General features: G+C 41.2%; 1 protein-coding gene across 1 annotated transcript in view; it reads left to right on the top strand.

Annotated features, from left to right (window-relative positions):
- Positions 1–25,574, top strand: part of CCNJL (cyclin J like) — a 69,228-nt gene that overhangs the window by 21,954 nt on the left and 21,700 nt on the right. The window contains exon 2 of the mRNA XM_077137570.1: positions 6,359–6,572. Within this exon, the coding sequence (XP_076993685.1) occupies positions 6,359–6,572 (214 nt within the window). The remainder of the gene's footprint in view (positions 1–6,358; positions 6,573–25,574) is intronic.

Here is a 25,574-nt window from a genome sequence, read left to right as displayed (position 1 = left end):
AGGCCTTGGGGCTTACATCTTAGTGGCGGGACATCTTCCAGGGTTGTGAGGATAAAGTGGAATACTCAGTGCAGTGACAGGCTTAATGTTGTTGCCACTGGGCTAATTTTATGAAAGGGATGGTGTGAGACTTTCCTCAAGGGAAAAAAATTGAGCTGGGCCCTGACACCCATGGGTATCTACCTCCTCTCTATTTTTTTTTCCCAAACTGGAAATACAATAATTGAAATAATGAAGCAGTAACACTGAACGTTTAAACAAAATCCAGACTGTAGAAAGAGCAAAAGTAAAAAAAAAATCACACATGATCCCAACCCTCTGAGGTAACCACTGTTAACATTTTGGTGTATATCTCCTAGTTTTTTTCCTAGTTATTATTTTAAAAGATAAACTGACTGTAAGAACAAAGGCAGTTTTTTGTAAAATGGATTTTTTTTTCTAAACTCCGTCACAGCCATCTGCTCCCGTGCCACACCTGCTCATCAGCTCACTTCTAGATGTGTCTGCGGTAGAGGTGCTTTCCTCTCTGGCTCGGGTGAGAAGATAGAGGCAGAGTTGTCGGGAAGCCTCTCCCCACCACCCCCAGCCTTTCCGCTGGCCCCACTGATGCTGTCCAGCCCTCAGGCCGTCACCTGCCTCTTGCCCACCTGCCCTGGCTGCTGAGTGTCTGCCGAGTGCCTGCCCAGTCTGAGGAGAATTTCACAAGCCAGCTCATGCTGGCTGCTCTTTTGTTTCTGGAATCCCGGCTGCTCAGCAGAAGGGCTGGCTTCCAACTCCTCGGGCGACGGTGGCCTGCCAGCTGGGGAAGAATGTGGCTCCTTAGAGCAAAGTCCTTGTATTGAGTCCCTTTCCTCCCCTAAGTGGGCTCTCAAGCTAGACAGGACAGGCATGCCTAAGCCCCACATGGCTGTCTGTTTGCCAAAGACTGGCCCTTCCGTGAGTGATGGGAAGAAACTGAGGCTCAGGGCTACTAATTCCGTTTGGTTTGGGGTGCTCTGTGGAGGGCACCAATAGGCAGGTTTCCTTTGCTGCAAAGGAACCCGGGCCCCAGTTGTAAACCGTCAGCTGAAAGCTTTATTCCCTGGTGCTCGACACAGGTCCAGGGCAGCCCAGAGCCTTTGTCAGAGTCACATAAAGCCAACATAGCTCTGAGATTTGTTACCAGCTTGAGGGAAAAGGCACCCCCCCACACATGTTACGCTCCTTTGACATGCCAGGTACTTTACACTTACATGACATAACACTCATTTTTCAAGAGAAATAGTGAGTTTCAGAATTAACATGCCCAGTGTTAATAAACAGTGGAGCCGAGATTCCAACCCAGAACTGCTGGCTTCACCGCCCAATGCCAAGCTGCTCCCCCATTTGCGGGAGGAGGGTATGTTGGGCAGGAAGTGTTGTCCTTGGATTGAGTTTTTCTTACTCATACACATATTTTTTTGAGCCCCTGCCTCTGTGTCAAGCGTGATACCGATCACCGGACAAATGGTATGGACAAAATAGCCACAGCCCCTGCTCTCTAGAGCTTAGAGTTTAGTAGGAAGAGTTGCCTACATCAGTAAACATTTTGCCATGAATAGAGTGTGCTAGGAGAGAGAACAAGGGGAACCTGGTAGGAAATGAGGGAGTCAGGGAAGGCCTTCCTTAGGAAGTGACATTTAAGCCAATAGCTGAGGGACAAACACAAATAGGAATGAAGAATTCCAGGCAACTGTTCTAGCTTTCAAAATCCTGCCCCACCCCCCTTGGGACAAGCCTTCTGCAGGAAGCATTACTCCTTGACACGTATCGCTGCCCCTTCTAATGGCCTGAACTTTTTTCTTTTATGCACTGTGACTTCCTTTGAGACTGCTTAAGGCTATGGAGTCTTTTCTCAGGAAAATGCACTGAGGACGGATGTTCAGTGTGGTGCTTCGAGGTGTTTTCTCCCACTTGGCACAAGGGAAAATCCAGGAGTTGAGCTTGGCTGAGTTGAGCGGGGTGGGAAGTCAGGACTTCGCATATCTGACCTCTTGTATTTTGGGACTTTGAGCTGTATCCATGAGGGCATGGCTCATTTCCAGCAACTCCTGGCTGCGGAACAGCGAGGATCTGTGGTTGTGGTCATCCTCTTGTCAAGAGCCTGAACTTAGAGCTCTGTGCTTAGAGGAAATACTCAAGCAACGTGCAAGCTTGTGATGCTGTCAGGAGAAAAGGGACACTGATGGAAGATCTGCAGCCAGATGTTTGGCTGTTGCTGCTGGCTGTCAGACCACAGACCTGGAGAGAGCTGGCCTAGAGATCTTCATAGACAGCTGTTCTGACCAAGTTGAAGCCATGCTCTATTCTAAACCCTTCCCTGGCTCCCCATTGCCCTCAGACCAAGCCAGACATCTTAACAAGGCACACAGCTGGGACCCTGCCCATTTCTCCAGCCTGCTTTGTCCATCCTACCTAAACCTGATAGTGCCCCAGGTTTGCCTTATGGGACCACTGGGTGCATTTGCTGTTTCTCCTGCTGAGTGTTCTTCCCTTTCTGCATCTTCCATCAGGTACATTCCTAGATATGTCTTTCAAACTTGGCCCCTATCTCCTCTCTTTGAAGTCCTCACCGACCTGCTATTATATAGAGTTGGTCACACCTTCCAGTGGTCCAAGGCAGTCCGGAACCACCCTGCAATTCATTCCTTCTTCCCTCCTTCCCTCCCTTTCTTAATTCCTTCAACAGCTAGTTATTGGGCAGCTAAGTTCTAGTCACACCAGGTGCCAGGGAAAGAGTGATGAGCAAAATCAGATCCAGACTCTTACCCTCAAGGAATTTAAAGTTCTGTGGTAGCCACATAAATTCATCAAATGAAAAGGAAGAATATGCAAAGAAATTGGATGTTTCCTTAAAGAATTTAAGCTGAGGATAAAAAATCTTCTCCATAATTTAAGTTTAAAATGTAGACAAAAGAGATACTTGAAAGCATTTCTAGTCCCAGATCTGTTGCTAGTTAAGTAAAGCCCCTGAGGTGAGGGGACTTATGCAGACTCACACTCTTCATATGTAAACCTAAAGGAGATAAAATAATTTATTCATCCTTTGAGCACCTTCCATGAGCAAGGCCCTGGGGCTGCCTACATCACTGAGTGCCACCCATGCGACCCTCGGGAAACAGACCAGAGCAAAGGGATCTCCCAGGCTGTTCTAGTTTGCTAGCTGCCAGAATGCAATAAACCAGAGACGGAATGGCTTTTAAAAGGGGGAATTTAATGAATTGCACATTTACAGTTCTAAAGCTGTGAAAATGTCAAAATTAAAGCAAGGCCATAGAAATGGCCAAGCTAAGGCATCCAGGGAAAGATACCTTGGTTCTGGAAGGCCGATGAGGTTCAATGTCTCTCTCAACTGGAAAGGCACGTGGCAAACATGGCGATGTCTGCTAGCTTCTCACCAGGCCTCTTGCTTCATGAGGTTCCCCTGGTGGCATTTTCCTTGGTCTCTGAAGGTTTCTGGCTGGTGGACTCTTGACCTCATGGCTCCGCTGTGGTTCTGTGGCTCTCTCCTTGTTCTCACGTTCTTTCCAAAATGCTTCCTCTTTTAAAGGATTCCAGTAAACTAATCAAGACCCCCCTGAAATGGGTGGAGTCACATCTCCCTCTAATGAAAGGTTAATACCCACAACATGCCATATTAGTGAGCCTTCACAATTCCTTTTCTGCTAACTTCTGCTTTCCCATTTTCTCTTAATTTTCTTCTCTTTTCATTTCCCTACTTGACAAAGGGGTGAGTCATATCTCTATGGAGATAATCTAATCAAGTTTCCAACCTACATTATTGACTAGGGATTAAAAGAAACAGTTGCTCTCACAAGATTGACTAGGGTTAAAACATGGCTTTTCTAGGGTACATAAATCCTTTCAAACCAGCACGCAAGCAGAATCTCCCCTTCAGGTTTCCTTCCACAGGAGAGGTCTCCCTTCCCCCAGACAAGATGGGGTCTTTCACAAGACACATAGCTTTCCTTCATTGTTTGACACAGTTTTATTTGATTGCCATTGTTGTCTTACTGGGCAATTAATTCCATGAGGGTAGGGATGTGTCTACTTTTTGATTTATAATAGCTTTATTGAGCTATATAATTCACATTTTATAAATGTCACTGTTTTACAGTGTATAATTCAGTGTTTTTTGGTTTATTCACAGAGTTGTGTAACCATCACCACTCTAATTTCAGAACATGGTGTCACCCCAAAAAGAAACCCCATAACCATTAGCAGATCCTCCCTATTCACCCCTCCCACAGCGCCTGCTCACCTTGAGTCTATTTTCTATTTTTAGAGATTTGCCTATTCTGAACATTTCATGTAAATGGAATCATACGATTTGTGGGTTTTTGTGTCTGGCTTCTTACACTTAGCATCATGTCTTCAGGGTTTATCCATGTGGTAGCATGTATCAGTACTTCATTCCTTTTTTATGGCTGAATAATATTCTCATGTGTGGAGATACCACATTTTGTTTACCCTCATCTGTTGATGGGACATTTGGGTTGTTTTCACCTTTTGTCTTTCCTGAATAATGCTGCCATAAATGTTCATGTACGAGTTTTTGCATTGGACATGTTTTATTTGGATATGTTTTTTCATTTCTCTTGGGCATGTACCTAGGAGTGAAACTGCTCTGGGGTATATGGTAACTGTAATTTTTTTGAGAAACTACCAAACCGTTTTCCATAATATCTGTGCCATTTTGCATTCCCACCAGCAAACATGCTCACCAACAATTGTTAATGTCTGTTTTTTCTTTTATTTTGGCCATCCTGGTGGGTCTGAAGTGGTATCTCATTGTGGTTTTGATTTGCATTTCCCTCGTGACTCATGATTCTAAGCATCTTTTCATGTGCTTGCTGGCCACTTATGGAGTTGCATACCCTTTTTTTGAGAGATGTCTATTCAGTCCTTTGTCCGGCTTTTAACTTAGCTATTTTCTTTATTACAGAGTTGTGAGAGTATTTAATTTACTCTGGATGCTAGTCTCTTATCAGACATGTGACTTCTCAGCATTTGCCCCCATGCTGTGGACTATTGTTTCACTTTCTTGATGATGCCCTCTGATGCAGAAAAGTTTTAAATTTTGATGAGTTTAGTTTTTTTCTTTTGTCATGTCTACATTTGGTCCATATTTAAGAAACTGTTGTTTCACCCAAGGTCACAAAGATTTACTCCTCTTTCTCCTAAGAGTTTTGCAGTTGTTAACTCCTACGTGTAGGAGGGCCTCTCCTATTCAGTGTGGTATTGCCAGCATCTAGAACAATGCATCGCATATAGGATGTCCTTGAAACTGGAGTGAACTGCATGAATATGTCTTGAATGGATGGATGAACAGACATCTTTTTCTAGTCCCAGATGTGTTGTTAGGGAAGTAAAGTCCTGGGTTAAGAGAGAGAGGCATTATAAAGAGAAGGGGCTCTGATTTGTTTCAATCTCATCCACCAAGGAACATGCCATCTTCACAATTCCTTTTCTGCCAACTTCTGCTTTCCCCTTTTCTCTCAATTTTCTTCTCTTTTCATTTCCCTACTTGACAAAATGTGCCTAGGACTTTTCCTAAACAAATGGTGTCTGGTCTACTTTCATTACGTTGTCAATATGATAGATATTTAAGAAAATTTTTCCCATCATAAAAATCTTTATTTAATTTTCTTGGTGGTGATTTTTCTCATGTTAGACAAATACATTCGGATTACATGGCTGTGCATAAATTAGAAAGTGAAAGTACTCTCATGGGAAGAGGTATCATGATGTCTCTAACCTACTTCCAAAGGAAAGTGTGTACATGTAGAGAGAGGGTGGTGTCGGCAATGAGGAGTCCAGGTGAAGGGTATTGGGGAGGTCCTTGTATTATTACTTCAATTCTCTTTTGGTTGAATTTCTTCAAAAACCTGTCTCTCACAATCCCACGCACACAGAATTAAGCCTTGAGAGGTGTGCTAGGCGCGTTGCATGCATTTTTCATTCAATCCTCACCTGTAGAGAAGGAAGTGCAGCGGTTGAGTTACAGGACCAGAATTTGCATGCGGGTCTCCGACTTCAAGGCCTGTGTTTTTTTAGGGCCTTGGGTATCTCAGATGGCAAACCTGGCACTGGGGGTCCCTGGTTCCTTTGAAGGCCCTTTTCTCCTTCCCCTGCCTCTAATCATGTTGGTTCCTGATCATTTTATGAGCCTTTGCTTAGAGAGGGCTTTCAAGAGATGGCCCGGGATTTTCCGGAAGACAAGGCGCTGCCATCCCGGTACTCAACCAAATTGTTGGTTGCCCCGACAATTCACCACCAGAGGCATCTGAGGCTTTGGGATGGCAGCTCTGACCCTCCTACTGCCCTGTCTGTCCCCCAGGAACTGAAGCTGCCTGCCTTCCGAGCCCACTCCCCACTCCTCAAGAGCCGCAGGTTCTTTGTCGACATCTTGACCCTGCTGAGCAGCCACTGCCAGCTCTGCCCTGCGGCACGGCACCTGGCCGTCTACCTGCTGGACCACTTCCTGGATCGCTACAACATCACCACCTCCAAGCAGCTCTGCACCCTGGCGGTCTCCTGCCTCCTGCTCGCAAGTAAGTGGGCGCCCAGTTCCTACTCTGTGCTGTGTCTCCTCGCCCACAGCAAGCTTTGTTCTCTCATCATTTTACATACTAGTGGACTTTGCACAGCTTCTGTGCTCATCCTTAGCTGAGTGTGAACTACCTTGAATAACTTTTTTTTTAGCATCTACAGTGTATCAGACTCAGAGCTGAGTTTTTAGCATCTTGACCTTAATTAATCCACACACTGACCCTACAAGACAGAGGCTCTTAGTATCCCTGGTTTACTGAGGCACAGAGAGGTTAAGAAACTTGCTTGGCGTCAGCTAATAAATGGCAGACAAGATTTGAGCCAGGCCATTCTGATACCCCAGCCTGTGTCTCAGCCCCATGCCACCTGGCTGCCAGGTATGGGGGCTCCAAATGTGCTGAGAGGGGAAGCTAGCAACCACGTTTGTCATAAGCATTTAGAAATGGGACTCCTCGTTTTGGACTTGGCCCTCTCAGGGTTTGCATCCTGCAAAGAGACCTTCCTGAAAACACCACACAGCTTTGGTCGTCTGTCTGCCTCGGTACAGGTGACTGTATCAATTACAGCCACTTGAGTGATCTGCTTAAAACAGAGGATGTCATGCAATCTGCTGCTTCAATTTGCCCCCTATGGTTTACCAATGGTTTTAGAACAAAGACTGAACTATTTATTTTCTTTCTTTCTTTCTTTTTTTTTTTTTTTTAATTGAGAGTAGAGATCACTGGACAGGAGCAGGGTTTAAAACAATTTCTGCAAAGCTAATCAGTGACAGTGGCACCTACTGTGGCCTTGTGTCAACAGGGTACTGGAATGCAGGTTCCCTCCTCTTGGGGCTGAAGCATGTAAGAAGGTGGTTATGGGTGAGTCAGCACAGATACATTTCAAAGCAGAAAGTTATTTAACTTCTCTGTGCCTCAGTGCCTTAACAGCTCTGTACCTCAGTTTCCTCATCTGTAAAATGGGGTAATAATAGCATCTATCTCATAGGTCTATTGTGACTATTAACTATTTAGTTAAATGAGTTAAAGTAGGTAAACACTAAGAACGGTGCTGGTAGATACTAAGTATTGTCCTGTAAGCATTAGGTATTATTATTTCTATCAGGATTATTCTGCCTTCTTTTTAAGCTGATATTAGAATGCTATTTGTTAAAACAGTATTTTTTAAAATGCAGCCACTTTTTATAGTTCAAAAATATCTGAACTCCCATAAGTAATTTTTCTAAAGTTAAAAAAGGACAAACCAGTATTCAATGCCAGAGTTACTCCCAGGGAGATGGGGTCGGTCTTTTCTTGTCTACTTACTCTCTAGGGCCTGTAACTCCAGGTCTTTTTAAAAAGGCATCTTCCTGGCTATCTATTCAGGGTTTAATTGCTCTTTCTAATAACAGAATTTCTGATCTCCAGACAGGTATATAAAAATACTTAAAAGCAGACAATAACAAACAAACAAAAGAATCTTTTTGTTAGAATTCATAAACATGTTCAGTTTGGTGACTTACTGAAACACTTTATAATATAATTCATCAGAAACTTTTTTTAAAACTTTAAAAGTAAATTACTCATAACAAATACCTAGACCATTCACCATTAAAAACTTTATTTATTTATTTTTGATCCCAGAAAGAGAATTCTAGGCTGCTGTTTTCAATTTTTGCATTTAACGTTATGTTATTATTATTGTGCTGTGTTAAGTCTTTGGTCTTGATGTTATGTGTACCTTTTACAAAATCCGTAGCGCTTTTTTTATTTACCCTAGTGGGGAAATTCCTGAAAGACTGGAAATCTTAAGGGACACTCACCACTGGGGAGGGAACACTTTTAAATAGTTAATTTTACAATACCGACTACCTGTGGTTTTGAAAGTTTAAGCAGGTAGCACTGACAAAAGGACAGATGTAAAGACCGTTGGAACCAAATTGAGATTCCTTGCCAAAGGAGTCTTTGACAAGGCTGCCAAGTTTGGGACAGAATAACCTCTTCAACAGATGGTGCTGGGAGAACAGGATATCCACCTACAAAAGAATGAAAGAGGACTCTATCTCACACCATGTACAAAAATGAACTCAAAATGGATCACAGTAGTAAGAATCAGGACTATAAAACTACTAGAAGAAAATGTCGGGAAGCATCTTCAAAACCTTGTGGGAGGCAATTGTTTCTTAGACTTGAGGCCAATTGCACAAGCAACATGAAAAAAAAAATAGAGAGATTGGACCTCATCAAAACTGAAAACTTTTCTGCCTCAACGGACTTTATCATAAAACTAAAACAATCTACGGAATGGGAGAAAATATTTGGAGAGCACACATCTGAATAGAATTCAATATCCAGAATTTATAAAGAAATCCTACAACTCATTAAAAAGGCAACCAAATGAAAAAATAGGACAAAGTCTTGCCAAAAATTCTCTGAAAAAAAAAAAAAAGATATACAGGGCGGGCCACAGTGTCTCAGCAGGCAGGAAGGCTTGCCTGCAATGCCAGAGGACCCGGGTTTGATTCCCGGTGCCTGCCCATGTAAAAAAATAAAAAAAAACAAATAAATAAATAAATAAAATAAATAAGATATACAGATGTTGGGCAGTGTGATGGTAGCTCAGTGGCAAAATTCTCGCCTGCCAAGCCTGAGACCTGGGTTTGATTCCTGGTGTGCCTGCCCATGTTAAAAAAAAAAAAAAAAAGACAGATGCCAGAAAGGGCTAGTAAAGATAATTCAGCATCATTAGCCATGAGGGAAATACAAATCAAAGCCATGAGATACCATTTCATACCCATTAGAACAGCTGATATTAAAAAAAAAAAAATAGAGGACGCATGGGTGTTCAGTGGGAGAATGCTTGCGTTCCATGAGGGAGACCCAGGTTGATTCCCAGACCAAGCACCAGAAAAAAAAAAAGGAAAATTACAGGTGTTGGAGAGGATGTGGAGAAACAGGAAGACTGATTCCACCCATTGATTGTTGGCAGGAATGTAAAATGGTGCAGCCGCTGTGGAAGACAGTTTGATGGTTCCTCGGAAAGTTAAGTGTAGAATTATATGACCTGGCAATCCCACTGCTGGGATTTCAGAAGAACTGAAAGCAGGGACTCGAAAAGGTATTTACACACTGATGTTATAGCAGCATCATTCACAGTTGCCAAAAGATGAAAGCAACACAAGTGTCAAGCAATGAATGGATAAATAGAATGTGGTGTGTGTATATCTATATCGATATAGATAAAGATATATACACAATGGAATATTATTCAGCTGTGAATTGGAACAAAATTCGGATACATGCGACAATATGGAAGAACCTTGAAGGCATGGCTGAGTGAAATAAGCCAGACACAAAAGGACGAATATTATATGATCTCACTGATACAACATAATTAGAATAAATAGAGTCAGAAACTAGAATACAGTTTAGCAGGGGTCAAGGGAGGGGATAAGAAATGGGGATTTAAAGCTTAGTTGGTACAGAATGTCTGTTTGGGATAATGAAAAAGTTTTGACAGTGGATGGTGGTGATGGTAGCACAATATTATGACTGTAATCAACTACTGAATTATATATCTGAATGTGGTTAAAGGGGGAAATTTTAGTTGTACGTATGTTATTAAAATTGTTTTAAAAATCTTCCAAACCAGAAAAAAAAGGACATTATTGAGACAACTAAAAATATGGGAATATTGACTGAATGCTTTATATCAGAGATAAATTTCTTGAACTTTATAGCTGTACTGTTCTTCGGAAATGTACCTGAAAGTTCTGTGTTAGAGGAACCACTTACTCTCATATGCTTAGATAATAGAGAGAGAGAAAGAATGATATAATAAATGTCACAAAATGCTAAACGTTGTTAAGTCTGGATATCTGGGGGAGGGGTATTTTGGAGTTCTGTGTATTGTTTTTGTATTATTTTTGCAACATTTCTGTAAGTTTGAAGTTTTTTCAAAAAAACAGTAAGTTTAAATTAATGCCCTTGTCGAGCCTTCCTGCCTCCCCACTACTTAAAAGAAACACGCTGATGTGAACAAAAGTTCTCCAAACATTTTTTCCATTAGTCTTATTATTTTATACCATGATATATACCAAATTGGAAGAATGTGGCTCTAGGTTTGATTCTTGATGAGTAAAATGGTCTTGAAACCATCAGATGTCATCACACAGCTAGACTAGATAAAGCCAAATTAGCCTGTCTTGTATCCCATCTCTTGCTCTCTCTTTTTAAAATTTTTAGACACTCCCTCATTCCACCATCCTTCCTTCTGCAGTAACCTCTGATCTGCTCCTGATTCTGTGAATGCCATCTCTTATAAGTGGTATCATACAATTTTTGTCCTTATGTGCCTTGCTAGTTTCACTTAACTGATGTTTTCAAGATACATTGCAGCATGTCTCATAACTTTCTTTTTTCTTATGGCCAAATAAATATCCCATAGTGTGTATATATCACATTTTGTTTATTCATTCATTTGTTGATGGGCACTTGGCTTGTTTCCAGCTTTTAGCTGTTGTAAGTAATGGAGCTATACACATTTCTATGAACAGAAGCAAGTTTCTGTTTGCAACCCTGTTTTCACTCTCTTTGGTTATATACCTAGATGTGGGATTGCTGGGTCATGGGGTAATGGTATATTTTACTCTGTGAGGAACTGGTTTCCACAGTGGCCACACTAATCATGTACTAGAGTTGCAATTTCTCCATATCCTTTCCAACACTTAGTATTTTCTGTTATCTCATTGTGGTTTCAATACGCATTTCCTGAATAGCTAATGAGTTGTGCATCTTTTCATGTTATTGGCCATTTGTGTATCTTCTCTGGAAAAACGTCTTTTCAACTCCTTTGCCAATTTTTTAATAGGGTTGCTTATCTTTTTATTGTTTCATTATAAAAGTTCTTTATAAATTCTGGATATTATACCCTTATCCCATATGCAGTTTGAAACTGTTTTCTTCCATTCTGTAGATTATCTTTTCACTTTCTTGTTAATCTCCTTAGATAAACAAGTTTTAAATTTGGATGAAATCAATTTTATCTAGTGCTTCTTTTGTTGCTCATGCCTTTGGTATCATATCTAAGAATCTGTTGCTAAGTCCCAGATCATAAAGATTTGCCTCTTGTTATCTTCTGAGAATTTTATAGTTTTAGCTCTTATATTTATTTAGGTCCTTGATCCATTTTTGAGTTGATTTTTGTGTATGGTATGAGGTAGAGATCTAACTTCATTCTTCTGTGTGTGGATTTCCAGTTTTCCCAACACTATTTGTTAAAGAGACAATGCTTTCCCCACTGCATATACTTATCAATGTAATCAAAAATCAGTTGGCCAAAATTCAACATCCTTTCCTGTTGAAAACACTTCAAAGGATAGGAATAGAAGGGAACTTCCTCAAAATAATAAAGGGAATCTATGAAAACCCACAGCTAATTCATCCTCTGTGGGGAAAAACTGAAAACTGTCCCCCTAAGATCAGGAACAAGACAAGGATGTCCACTATCACCACTGTTATTCAACATTGTGTTGGAAGTTCTAGCCAGAGCAATTAGACAAGAAAAAGAAATACAAGGCATCAGAATTGGAAAGGAAGAAGTAAAACTCTCACTGTTTGCAGATGATATGATATTGTATGTCAAAAACCCTGAAAAATCCACAGCAACACTACTAGAGCTAATAAATGAGTACAGCAAAGTGGCAGGTTACAAGGTCAAAACTCAAAAATCTGTAATGTTTCTATACACTAGTAATGAACAATCTGAGGAGAAAATCAAGAAAAGAATTCCATTTACAATTGCAACCAAAAGAATAATATATTTAGGAATAATAAATTTAACTAAAGAGACAAGAGACCTATACAAAGAAAACTATAAGAAATTGTTAAAAGAAATCACAGAAGACCTAAATAGATGGAAGAGCATACTATGTTCATGGATTGGAAGACTAAATATAGTTAGGATGTCAGTTCTACCTAAATTGATTTATAGATTCAATGCAATACCAATTAAAATACCAAAAACTTACTTTTCAGAAATAGAAAAACCAATGACCAAATTTATCTGGAAGGGCAGGGTGCCCCAAATAGCTAAAGGTATCCTGAGGAAAAAAAATGAAATCGGAGGTCTCACGCTACCTGACTTTAAGGCATATTATGAAGCTACAGTGGTCAAAACAGCATGGTACTGGCATAAAGATAAATATAATGACCAATGGAATAGAATAGAGTGTTCAGATATAGACCTTCTCATCTATGGACAATTGATCTTTGATAAGGCAGTCAAGCCAACTCACCTGGGACAGAACAGTCTCTTCAATAAATGGTGCCTAGAGAACTGAGTATCTATATGCAAAAGAATGAAAGAGGATCCATATCTCAAACCCTATAAAAAATTAACTCAAAATGGATCAAAGACCTACACATTAGATCTAAGACTATTACTGTTAGAAGAAAATGTAGGGAAATATCTTATAAATCTTATACTACGAGGCAGTTTCCTAGACCTTACACCCAAAGCAAGAGCATTGAAGAAAGAAAGAAAGAAATGGAAACTACTCAAAATTAAACACTTTTGCACATCAAAGAACTTCATCAAGAAAGTAAAAAGACAGCCTACACAATGGGAGACAATATTTGGAAACGATATATCAGATAAAGGTCTAGTATCCAGAATTTATAAAGAGATTGTTCAACTCAACAACAAATAGACAACCCAATTACAAAATGGGCAAAAGACTTGAATAGACACTTCTCAGAAGAGGAAATATAAATGACCAAAAAGCACATGAAAAGATGCTCAACTTCCCTGGCCGTTAGAGAAATGCAAATCAAAACTACAATGAAATATCTCACACCCACCAGAATGACCATTATCAATTAAACAGAAAATGACAAGTGCTGGAGAGAATGTGGAGAAAGAGGCACACTTATCCACTGTTGGTGGGAATGTCAAATGGTACAACCACTGTGGAAAGCAGTTTGGCAGTTCCTCAAAAAGCTAAATATAGAATTGCCATATGACCCGACAATACCATTGCTAAGTATCTACTCGGAGGACATGAGGACAAGGACACAAACGGACATTTGCATGCCAATGTTTATAGTAGCATTATTTTCAATTAGGAAGAGATGGAAACAGCCAAAATGTCCATCAACAGACGAGTAGCTAAACAAACTGTGGTATATACATACGATGGAATATTATGCAACTGTAAGACAGAATAAAGTTATGAAGTATATAATAACATGGATGGACCTTTAGGACATTATGCTGAGTGAGATTAGCCAGAAACAAAAGGACAAGTACTATACAGTCTCACTGATATGAACTGACATTAGTGAATAAACTTGGAGAATTTCATTGGTAACAGAGACCATCAGGAGATAGAAATAGGGTAAGATATTGGACAATTAGAGCTGAAGGGATACAGATTGTGCAACAGGACTGAATGTAAAAACTCAGAAATGGATAGCATGATACTACCTAACTGTAATAAAATTATGTTAAAACACTGAATGAAACTGAATGTGAGAATGATGGAGGAGGGCTGGGGGCACAAATGAAATCAGAAAGAAAGATAGATGATAAAGACTGAGATGGTATAATCTAGGAATACTTAGAGTGTATAATGATAGTGACTAAATGTGCTATTAAATGTACTATTAAAAAACAAATTTAAAAAATATTTTTCCATAAGGAAGAACAAAGAAATGTCATTACTGCAGGATGTTGAAAATAGATGGTAATTAATATTTTAAAATTTTAACTTATGTGTGAGACTAAAACAAAAACTGTTTATTTGGTACAAAATTTATATTTTGACTAGTGCAAATATAATTTATGTAGACAGCTTAATTGAACACTGTAAGTGTTGAATAGGGCATGAAATTTTGTTGATTTGTCCAGAGTGATGCCCCGATAAATCCCAGAGTGATTTGAACAGCGAATAAAAAAGTATTTGCGAAGTCCCCTTTGGGGACTGGTGAGAAAGAGGGAAAATTCAACTTCCCCAAGTAGAATTCTTGATATTCTCACAAGCAGTGTGGGCAACCAAAGCTATATGCTGAGCCCTCAATCTTGGGGTTTGTTCATATGAAAGTTAACCCCCAAAGAATAGGTCAACCCTACTTAAAATTAAGCCGAAGAGTCACCCCCAAGAGAACCTATTTTGTTGCTCAGATATGGCCTGTCTCTCCAGCCAACACAGCAAGCAAACTCACCACCCTCCCCCTGTCTACGTGGGACATGACTCCCAGGGGTGTGAACCTTCCTGGCAACCTGGGACAGAAATCCTAGAATGAGCTGAGACTCACCATCAAGGGATTGAGAAAACTTTCTTGTCCAAAAGGGGGAAGAGTGAATTGAGACAAAATAAAGTGTCAATGACTGAGAGATTCCAAACAAAGTTGAGAGGTTATCATGGAGGTTATTCTTATGCATTAAATAGATATCACCTTGTTAGTCAAGATGTAATGGAGAGGCTGAAAGGAACTGCCTAAAAATTTAGAGCTGTGTTCCAGTAGCCATGTTTCTTGAAGATGATTGTATAATGATAGAGCTTTCACAGTGTGACTGTGTGATTGTGAAAACCTTGTGTCTGATTCTCTTTTCATCTACCTTATCTACAGACGAATAAAACATATGGAATAAAATGAAATACTAGGGGGAACAAATGTTAAAATAAATTCAGTTTGTAATAGTGGTAAATGAAAGCGAGGGGTAAGGGGTATGGTACGTATAGTTTGTTTTTTATTCTCTATTATCATTTTATTTCTTTTTCTAAATTGATGCAAATGTACTAAGAAATGATGAATATGCAACTATGTGATGATATTAAGAATTACTGATTATATATGTAGAATGGAATGATTTCTAAAAAAGTAATAATAATAATAATAATAAATGTATTATTTGACTCAAAAAAAAAAAGTTACCACCCATAATTGGGTAGGTCACATTTCTATGGAAATACCAGAAAAGATCCCACCTAACTATATTGAATGAGGATCAAAGAACATGGCTTTTCTGGGGTAGAAAGTTTCAAACCCACACATAAGCCTTTTGTATCCTTGGTTAAATTTATTCCTGGATGTTTTATTCTTTTAGACACTATTGTAAATGGGACTGTTTTATTAATTTCCTCTTTGGGTTATTCATGACTAGTGTATAGGAACACAATTATTTTGTGTGTTGAATTTGTACCCTCCCACTTTACTGAATTCATTTATTAGCTCTAAAGTTTTCTTGTGAATTCCTTTGGATTTTCTATAAATAAGATCACAGTAGAGCTAGTGTTACTTTTTCACTCCCAGTTTAGATGCCTTTTATTTCTTTTTCTTGCCTAGTTGCTGTGGCAGGAACTTCTAGTACAGTATTAAATAGCAGTGGTGAAAGTGGGCATTTTTGTCTAGTTCTTGATCTTAGGGGAAATTTTTTTTATAGCAATTGTAGGTTTACAGAAACATCATGCAGATAGTATATCTCATATACTCCTACCACACACAGTTTTCCCTATTATTAACAGTTTGCCGTAGTGTGATACCATTGTTACAACTGATGAAACAATGTTATTATAATTATATTGTTAACTATGGCCTATATTATTATTATATTTATTGTGTTATGTTATATTAGGGTTCTCTCTGTGTTGTATAGTTCTATGGGTTTTTTAAATTTAATTTTTATTCTGGAAATATATGCCACCTGCAATTTCCCATTTTATCCACTTTAAGTTATACAATTCAGTGGTATTAATTACATTCACAGGTGTGCCGTTAGCTACCATCACATTTCTTTGACAGCTAGAGTTTTAGCCTTCACATTTAATCAGGTTTTACACTTTCCATCAACAAATGGTGCTGGGGAAACTGGGACTCCACAAGCAAAGGAGTAAAATTGGATCCCTACTTCATACTCTATACAAAAATTGATTCAAAATGGATCAGTGACCTAAATATAAGAGTTAAAACAATAAAACTCTTTGAAGAACTTTTGTCTTTTCCTCTACAGCACATTCTTGTCCTGGTTCATTTTGTGTCCCCCTGGCCCTTGAGACCCGCTCATGTTGTGGGAAGATGGTACCCACTCTCTCCTGCAGCCACCTGCCATGAGCCCCCAGAGTCGTGATTACCCAGCTTGGAAAACGCAGCTTTGGTTTTTTCAAAATTCTGCCTTGTTATCAGCCCCTTCACCCTCTATTGTTTGTAATCCCTTTGGCTGGGAAGTTTACAGCCTCCCAGTTTGTGATTTTTCTTTTCCATGGGCCAGCTTGGTTTCACATGTTATACAAAGAAGCCAGTCTTGTCAGGAGCCCAGGCTGTTTGCTATTTCAAAGCCCCAAATCCACATCTTGCTCCCTTTTCTCTTGGGAAGAGGTGCAGGGCTTGCAAGACATGCCGCCAGCTGAAGAAAAAATGGGCATCGCATTTCAGCCAGCCCAGGAGGGATCCGCTCCGTGGCCTTTAGCCTGCTGCTGTCTGTGATCTCTGGGCTGCATCGAGGCCTGCTGGGGGCAGGGAGTTATATTTCCATGGGGCCATGGAGGCTCTCCCCAAGCATCCCAGGGGAGCTGGGACATGAGGCACACACTAGAGACTCCTTTGTGCTGACGCCATGGTGGAAGCGGGATGGGGGGGCATTCAGCCGGAGAGGCAGACCCCCCCCTCGCACGTGTGTGAGGGCAGCAGCCAGCCTGGGGCTGCAGGAGTGGACTTTTCAGGACACCTGCCATATGCTCCTGAGGCCCAAGAAAAGAAAAGTTTCCATGACAGCCTGAAATCCTATTCATCCCTCCCTGCCTGTTCCCCAGGCTCACTGTCAGCCTCACGGGGGTCACCAGGCCTCCTTGGGAAGTTCCGAGTTCTAACTCGGTGCCAGGTTATTCCTAGATAAAAAAAAGCTGTGGGTTCTTCTTGCCCCATGTGTTGGTCTCATGTTTTTAGAAGTGCTTCCAGAAAAGGCATGGATGAAATCTTTCCCCCATATACAGCCCTCTTTTAACTCCTATTAAAAAGGATAGTCAAAGACCCATGTGTGTAGGCCTGCAGAAGGAGGCAGAAAAAGCAAAAGCTTTTAGGTCATACCACTGTGGACGTGTGGGAAAGCCACCTCTCTGCCTCTCTGTTACTGAGTTAATTACTTGCGTATCCTCCCTTACAGGGTAGACTCGTAAGAGTTCATTGTTAAAAAAAAAAAAGAGTTCATTGTTTGCCTATCTTACCTTAATACACGGTAGAATCTTAAAATGAACTCATAGTAGAGCCCCCGCTGCTTTCATCTTACACATCACACACACCCCTCCAACTGTCTTGTTGATATTAAGTTAAAAGGATAATTTGACTGCTTGGAAGCCCCATGGCTTCCGGGTAAGCTGTAATAATTGTCATCATGGTGGTGGCAGCCTCGTGCCTTTCTGCCCCCTGTGTCCTTGCCCAGCCCCGTGCCAAGCACTTTACACACGTCACGCCAAATTCTGTGACCATCCTGTTGGTTGTGCTGTCGTCCTCCCCCTTTATACATGGGTTCAGAGAAGCTGAGTAACTTCCCCAAGGCGGGAAGTTTGGAGTATAGGTCTTTAAAAAAATGTAGGTGAAATTCATAATATAATATTCACCATTTTAAAGTGTAAAATTCAGTGGCATTGAGTACATTCATGATGTTGTGCAAACAGCGCCTCCATTTAGTTCCAGAACATTTTCATTGCCCCCCAAAAGAGATCCCATACCTACGAAGCAACCAATTCTCCATTGCCACTGCCCCCAACCCCTGGCAACCATTAATCTGCTTTCTTCTGTATAGATTTGCTTGTTCTAGATACTCCCTATAAATCGATTAATACAGCATTTGACTTTGTGCCTGCCATCTTTCACTTAGCGTAATGTTTCAGGTTCATCCATGTATCAGTACTTCAGCACTTTTTATGGCTGAATAGTATTTCATTGTACAGACAGATATACCACATTTTATTTATCCATTCAACTATTGACTGGCACTTGAGCTGCTTATATCCTTTGGCAATTGTGAACAATGCTGCTGTAAACATGTGTGTGCAAGTATGTTTTAGCCCCTGCTTTCAGTTTTTTGGGCATATATCTAGAAGTGGGATTGCCAGGTCATATGGTAATTCTACACTAAACTTTATGAGGAACCGGCAAACTGTTTTTCATAGTGGCTGCACTATTTTACATTCCCACCAATGATGAATGAGTGTTTCTATGTCTCCAAATCCTCTCCAACATTTTGTTTATCCATTCACCTGTGGGTGGACACTTGGGTAGCTTCTACCTTTTGGCAATTGTGATTATTGCTTCTTTGAATATTGGTGTGCAGGTGTGTTTGAGTCCCTGCTTTCACTTCTTTGGGTCTGTACTCAGGAATGGAATTTTGGGGTCATATGGTAGTTCTATGATTAACTTTTTTTATTTTTGTCTAGCTATTGCTGCTCAGAGATGACTGGGCTGTTGAGTTCTTAATCCTGGGAAAGCCTGATGAAAGAGGGAGGGTGAGAAAGAAGGTAGAAAGGAGAGGGGAGTGACCCGCAGCCATGGGCCTTTTTGCTAGGGTAGTATGGACTACTGTAAGGCTTGGTGAAGAAGATTTGGAGTTTGGGGTTGCACAAAAGAGATTGGAGACTTGGTGTTTTGCTCGTCCCTTCTTTCCCCTTATCCACTGTTAAACTAATTAGTTTGCAAGTTGCCAGAGTGTGGAGTACCAGAACTGGAACAGCTTTTACAAAAGGGTAGTTTAATGTTACAAGTTTACAGTTCTAAGGCAATGCAAATGCCCAAATTAAGGCACCAACAAGAGGTTACCTTAATTCATGTGTTAGAAACACCTTTGGCTGGCATCTGCCTCTCCAGGTTCGGGTTTGGTTAACATCTCATGGCAACATCTGCTGGACTCCAAGCATCTCCAAACAGCCGTGTCTCCGTTCACGTGTCCACATCTATGTCGGCTCTGCTCTGAGGTTTCTTTTGGCTCTGAGGCTTCTGTCATTTCTCTGGGCTCTGTTGTTTCTGTCAGTGCCATCATTTCTGAGATTTCTCCAAAATGTTTCCTCTTTTAAAGGATTCCAACCAACTAATCAAGACCCATCTGGAATGAGTAGCGTTGCATCTCCATCTAATCAAAAGTTAATACCCACACACAAAAAAAATTAATACCCACAATTGGGTGTGTTGCATCTCCATGGATATAATCTAATCAAAGATTTCAACCTACATAATTGGATCAGGATTAAAACACGGCTTTTCTAGAGTACTTAACACTTTCAAATCGACATATCCACCCACTTCGGGCAGCATTTAGCCAAGTGTATTATTAGTTACTTTGAGTTATTTCAAGTGGTTTTTTTTTCCTTTTTGGGGGGGTATTATTTGGATTTTTTTACAATCAATATATAAATTTTATTATATGATACAAGAAGTATGTGGTACATTTTCATTTTTTTTAATCTAAAAATACAGGAATTCCTGGTGTAAGATAACATTTTCCCTCTAAACCCACATCCCTTTCCCTCAGTTTGGCATGTACCCTTCCTGTCCTAGACATATTTAGGTATTTTCATAATTAGGAAAGTAAACCTACTTTCAGTAAGAGAGAGAAAACGAATCATAGAATCATTTACATTGCTAAACAGAATGGCCCGATTCCCCCCTTTTCCCTCCTTTTTGTCTGATCCCAGTACCATTATACTTTCTTTTTGCAAACTTCTGCTTACATTAATTGCCGCTCCCATACCCCCCACTCCCCTCCCTGGGGAAGCTGAGGTTGCTCATTGCTGAGTTGTCTTCCTCTGTGCTGAGAGCACCTCGCTGCCCTGCTGACTTTCTGGTTTGTGGAAAGCAGTGGCCCCATCCAGAGATGACTGGGTGGCCGATGTGGTATGTCCCTGCACTGGGATGCTGTTCAGCCTGAAAAGGAATGACATTACAGCATCGATGAACCTTGAAGACATAGTGAGTGGAATAAGCCAGATACAAAAGGATGAACAATGTATGATCTCACTTACATGAAATAACTAGAATATGTAAATTCATAGAATCAAAAATTAGAATGTAATTTACCGGAGTGGGGGTGGGGAACGGGGCCCTAAACTTATTAATTGGTTCGGTTTCTGTTTGGAGTGATGGAAAAGTTTCAGTAATGGATGATGGTGGTGCTGGTACAACACTGCGAGTGTAATTAATGCTCCTGAATTGTGTATTTGAAAGTGATTAAAATGGGAAATTTTAGGTTGTATACTTGTTACTACAATAAAATATTAAAAATGAAACTTGGAAAGAAAGAAAAGCAGTGGACCAGTGCCTCAAACACAGCCAGAGGACGAGTCTTCCTGTTTTGGGGGGTAAATGTCTCACTTACGGATTTTGTAGGTGAAGCCAAATCCTGTACTGGCCTTCCTCTTAGCGCCTCCTCCTCCTCCTCAGGAGAGGGAAATATCCAGGAAGCAGGTGGCCACATGGACTTTCTGCAAAGGATAGGAGACCTCTCTGGGGACTCGTCCTCCCACACGGCAGTGTCCCTTAACCCAGGTGAGTCCGTCAGGCTGGGCTGTGCTTACTTGGACAGAGGCCCTCCTCTTTATTATAGATTTTTTTCAATTAGAAATGTTACCCTCACTTAAAATATAATTCCAAGAATTCCAAGATTAATTAAAAGACTATAAAATAAAAACCTCCTGCTGTCCATCCCGCCCTCTAGAGGTAACCGCTAGGAACAGATTTTTTTGTTTTCTTCCAACAGAACTAGTGTGTTTTTCTAGAAATCTTCTGTGTATACATAAACATAGGTATTTACAAAATGGGTTAATACTAAGCTTGCTTTCATCCTTATACATTAGGGAAGTTCCTTCTCAGCCCATGTGCATTTACCTCATTCTTTTCATTGACTGCCAGGCCCTCCATTTTGTAGACACTCAGTCATTTATTCAGCAGTTTCTCCATCGATGGACATTTAGATGATGTTTTTTCTCTCCTCCTTTTCCCTTCTCTTCTCCTTCTGGGACACCCACAACACGTATATTTGTGCGGTTCATATTGTCCTTGAGTTCCCTGATACCCTGTTCAAATTTTTCCATTCTTTTCCCTATAGTTTCTGTTTCTTTTTGGAATTCAGATGTTCCATCCTCCAAATCACTAATTCTATCTTCTGTCTCTTTAAATCTATCATTGTAGCTATCCATTATTTTTTCTATGTTTGCTACTTTATCCTTCACTTCCATAAGTTCTGCGATTTGTTTTTTCAGTTTTTCTATTTCTTCTTTATGTTCAGCCCATGTCCTCTTCATGTCCTCCCTCAATTTATCGATTTCATTTTTGAAGAGGTTTTCCATTTCTGTTCGTATATTCAGCATTAGTTGTCTCAGCTCTTGTGTCTCATTTGAGCTATTGGTTTGTTCCTTTGACTGAGCCATATTCTCAATCTTTTGAGCGTGGACAGTTATCTTCTGCTGCTGGTGTCTGGGCATTTATTCAGATTTCTCTTGGTGTTGGACCCAGCAAGGTTGTAATATTTTTCTGTGAAATCTCTGGGTTCTGTTTTTCTTATCCTGCCCAGTAGGTGGCGCTCGTGGCACACGTTTGTCTGCGGGTCCCACCAGTAAAAGGTGCTGTGGGACCTTAAACTTTGGAAAACTCTCGCCGTCCTGGGGGTTCGCTAGCCGAAGCGGCTTGAGCCGGCCCTCGGTCCGAACGCAGGGAGGGTTGCTGGTCGCTGCAGCCAGGGAAAGAGCCCGTCCGAATTTCCTAGTCGGCCCTGGGCAACAAGCGTGGCGGGAGGGCGCCAGCGGCAGCGGCCCGCCCGAGAGAGTGCACGTTCCCCGGGAGTCACGGGTTTGGAAGGGGCCTCCCCCACCCGTCACCGTTCTCCGCGGCCTGGGGGTTTCCGATCCAATTCTCTCAGTTGGTCCGGGGGCTGCGCGTGGTGTGGGCGCCAGTCGCCTTGGTTTCAGGGGACCACCTCTCCAATTCTCCCAGCCGGCCCGGGAAGGGGGAAGGGAGTAACTCCGGCCGCTTGCCACCCCGCCCGGTAAGGCCCGCGCGCCTCGGCGATCTCACCCGAGCTGCTTCTCTCAGCCAGCCAGCCGTTCCAGGATGGGGTACGCTGTCTTTTTTATCTCTGTTGTGGCTTTGGGCGCTTTCTGTATCGTTTCTACTCCCCTAGTAGGTGTCCTGGAGAAGAAACTAAGATCCGCGCATCTTACTAAGCCGCCATCTTCCAGGAAGTCCTGATGTTTTTTCTCACTGCTATAAACAGTATAACAGTAACCATCCTTATCTCTGTATCTTTGTATGTTTACAGGAATATGGTGGAAAGATCAATTCACAAGGTGGAATTGTTTGTTTTATTTTGTTTTAATTTTGACATACTTTCAGATTTACAGGACAGTTACAAAAATAACACAAACCCCATACAGAGAACTACAGCTTACCCCTACCACCCCCCCCAGATACCCAGATCCACCAGTTTTAACATTCTGCCACATTTGCCATTCTAGCTATCTTTTAAATCTGTCTAATCTATCTATCCATCCATTTTCTGAAAACTTGTGTTGGTTGTACACATCATACCCCTTGAATACTTAATGCTGCCAGGTATGAGAGGTCTTTCTTTCTTCGTGAGGCATCCATCTATTGTCTATTGTCCTTTTTTTTCCAACATGCAGAACCCTTGGAATGGTGGTCTAATGGTGACGAACGGTCTCAGCTTTTGTTTTTCTGGGAATGTCAGAATCTCTTCCTCATTTTCAGAAAAGTTTTGCTACCTACGGAACCCTTAGTTGGCAGTTTTTTGCTTTCAGCACTTACATATGTCATCCCACTGCCTTCTTGCCTTCGTGGTTTCCAATAAGAAATTGGCACATAATCTTATTGAGGTTCTCTTGTATATGACATATTGTTTCTCTCGTGTGGCTTTCAGAATTGTTTATCTTTGGCATCTGACGGTTTGATTATAATATACTGTGGTGTGAATCTCTTTGGTTTTATCCTGTTTGGAGTTTGTTGAGTGTCTTAGATCTGTATATTCATGTCTTTCATTAAATTAGGGAAGTTTTCAGCAATTACTTCTTTGAGTATTCTCTCTGCCCCTTTCTCTCTTTCTTCTCCTTCTGGGACTCACAAAATGCGTGTATTAGTATGCTTGATGTCTCACAGGTTTCTCAGGCTCTCTTCACTTTTCTTCATTCTTTTTTGTTCTCCTCCTCAGACTGAATGATCCCTATTGTCTTATCTTCATGTTCACTGATTCTTTCTTCTGCCAACTCCCATCTGCTGTTCAACCCCGCTGGGGAACTTTTTCTTTTCTGTTTTCCAAAATGGGCAGCTCTTTATTGACTTTTAAAATTATTATTATTTATTTATTTAATTAGAGAAGTTGTGAGTTTACAGACCAATCATGCATGAAATGCAGGATCCCCAGACACCACCCACCACCACCACCTGCTTTGGTGTGGAAAATCTGTTACAATTGATGATAACACTTTTTTTTAATTCTACTATTTTAGGGAATTTCTAATATCTGTTATCTTCTGCTCTGTTTGGTTTCTTTTCATAGTTTCCATCTCTCTATTGATACCCTCTTTGTGTTTATATGCTGTTTTCTTGATATCCTTTAATTCTTCATCCATATTTTCCTTTAGCTCTCTGAACATATTTAGTACCTTTTTTTTTTTAAGTCATTGTAGGTATGTTCCAGGTCTAGTCTCTTTGTTGATGGTTTCTAATGCTTTAAACTTCTCCTTTGTCTAGGCCAACACTTCCTGTTTCTTCATGTCTTTTGTGACATTTTGTCAAAACATGGACATTTTGATATTTTAATGGGATATTGCTGGAATTTAGACTCTGAGGCCTCTGTTCCTTAGGCTTGTATCCCGCTGGGTGTTATGACAGAGCTCTCCTTGATTGCCAGGAGCTAAAAATAAAGGGGGGGGGGACAGAGAAGGAGGAAAAGTCTTTGCAGATTGACCTGTGCAGGCTCTCTCCTTCAGAACTTATCCATACACTGAAGTTAGAGGATAGCTCAAGGCCAAAGGAAAGGGGCCTTCCTGCTGCTTTCCGGTTTGCCTCTTTACATCTTATCTCTCCCACATGTCTGTCCGGGGTCCTAGGATGGCCCTTGGGATTCCGGGCACCGAGGGTTCCAAATGTTCCCACTTCCCTAGGAAACAGTTTCCTTATGGTTCTGGGCACTGCCCTGTGTGTCCTACAGCCAACACCGCTTGGCTTTTCTCCCGCAGCATTCTGTACGAGAGTTCCAGGAGTGGTCTTCTAAATGCAGGGCCAATGCTGGGACGGTGAGACCCTCAGAGCCACCACCAGAGAGAGTAGGCCAGACATGCATGCTCTCAGTAAATGCATGAGGGTTTCTCTGCTTCCTCCAGAACCAGGACCAGGGATCTGTACTGGGAACATGGCCCAGCACTGCACCCAGCTGGTGAGGGGCGGGGAAGGGGCCACCAGCGTGCCATGAGACCCTGCCACTTTTAAGAAGCCCTTTTTTCTTGATCTGGCACTCACACTGTTACTACAGCCCTTTAACTCTTTTCTGGGGCATTGAGTAAGATGCTTCTGCCTGTTCTCTCTGGTTATTCAAAGCTTCCGGAGGGGAACAGAACCCTGAAGCATCTCACTCCAACATCGCATTTAAGATATTGATAGGTTGCCCTAAATTGCATCGTAGTAGTTTGATTCAGTGATCGCTAATGAGATCCCTTTTTTTCTTAAGTTGAACTTAATTTGTGGGAACCTTTTGAAACACTCTTCTTCTCCCAAACAAGCTGTCAAAAGAGAAGTTATGGGGGTGCAAGGGTAGTTCAATGGTAGAATTTTCGCCTGCCATGTGGGAGACCCGGGTTCGATTCCCGGCTCATGCACTTCCCAAACAAACCAACGAACCAACAAACAAAAATTCAACAAATGGTGCTGCAATAATGGAATACATGCATGGAAAAAGAATGAAATGTGTCCCCACCAAAACAGCATACGAGAAAAAGGAAAGTCAAGTCTCCTCTCCATCCTGGTCCC

This window comes from Tamandua tetradactyla, chromosome 20, assembly GCF_023851605.1.
Source record: "Tamandua tetradactyla isolate mTamTet1 chromosome 20, mTamTet1.pri, whole genome shotgun sequence".
NCBI classification, from domain to species: domain Eukaryota; kingdom Metazoa; phylum Chordata; class Mammalia; order Pilosa; family Myrmecophagidae; genus Tamandua; species Tamandua tetradactyla.
This window is presented reverse-complemented; position numbering and strand designations above follow the sequence as displayed.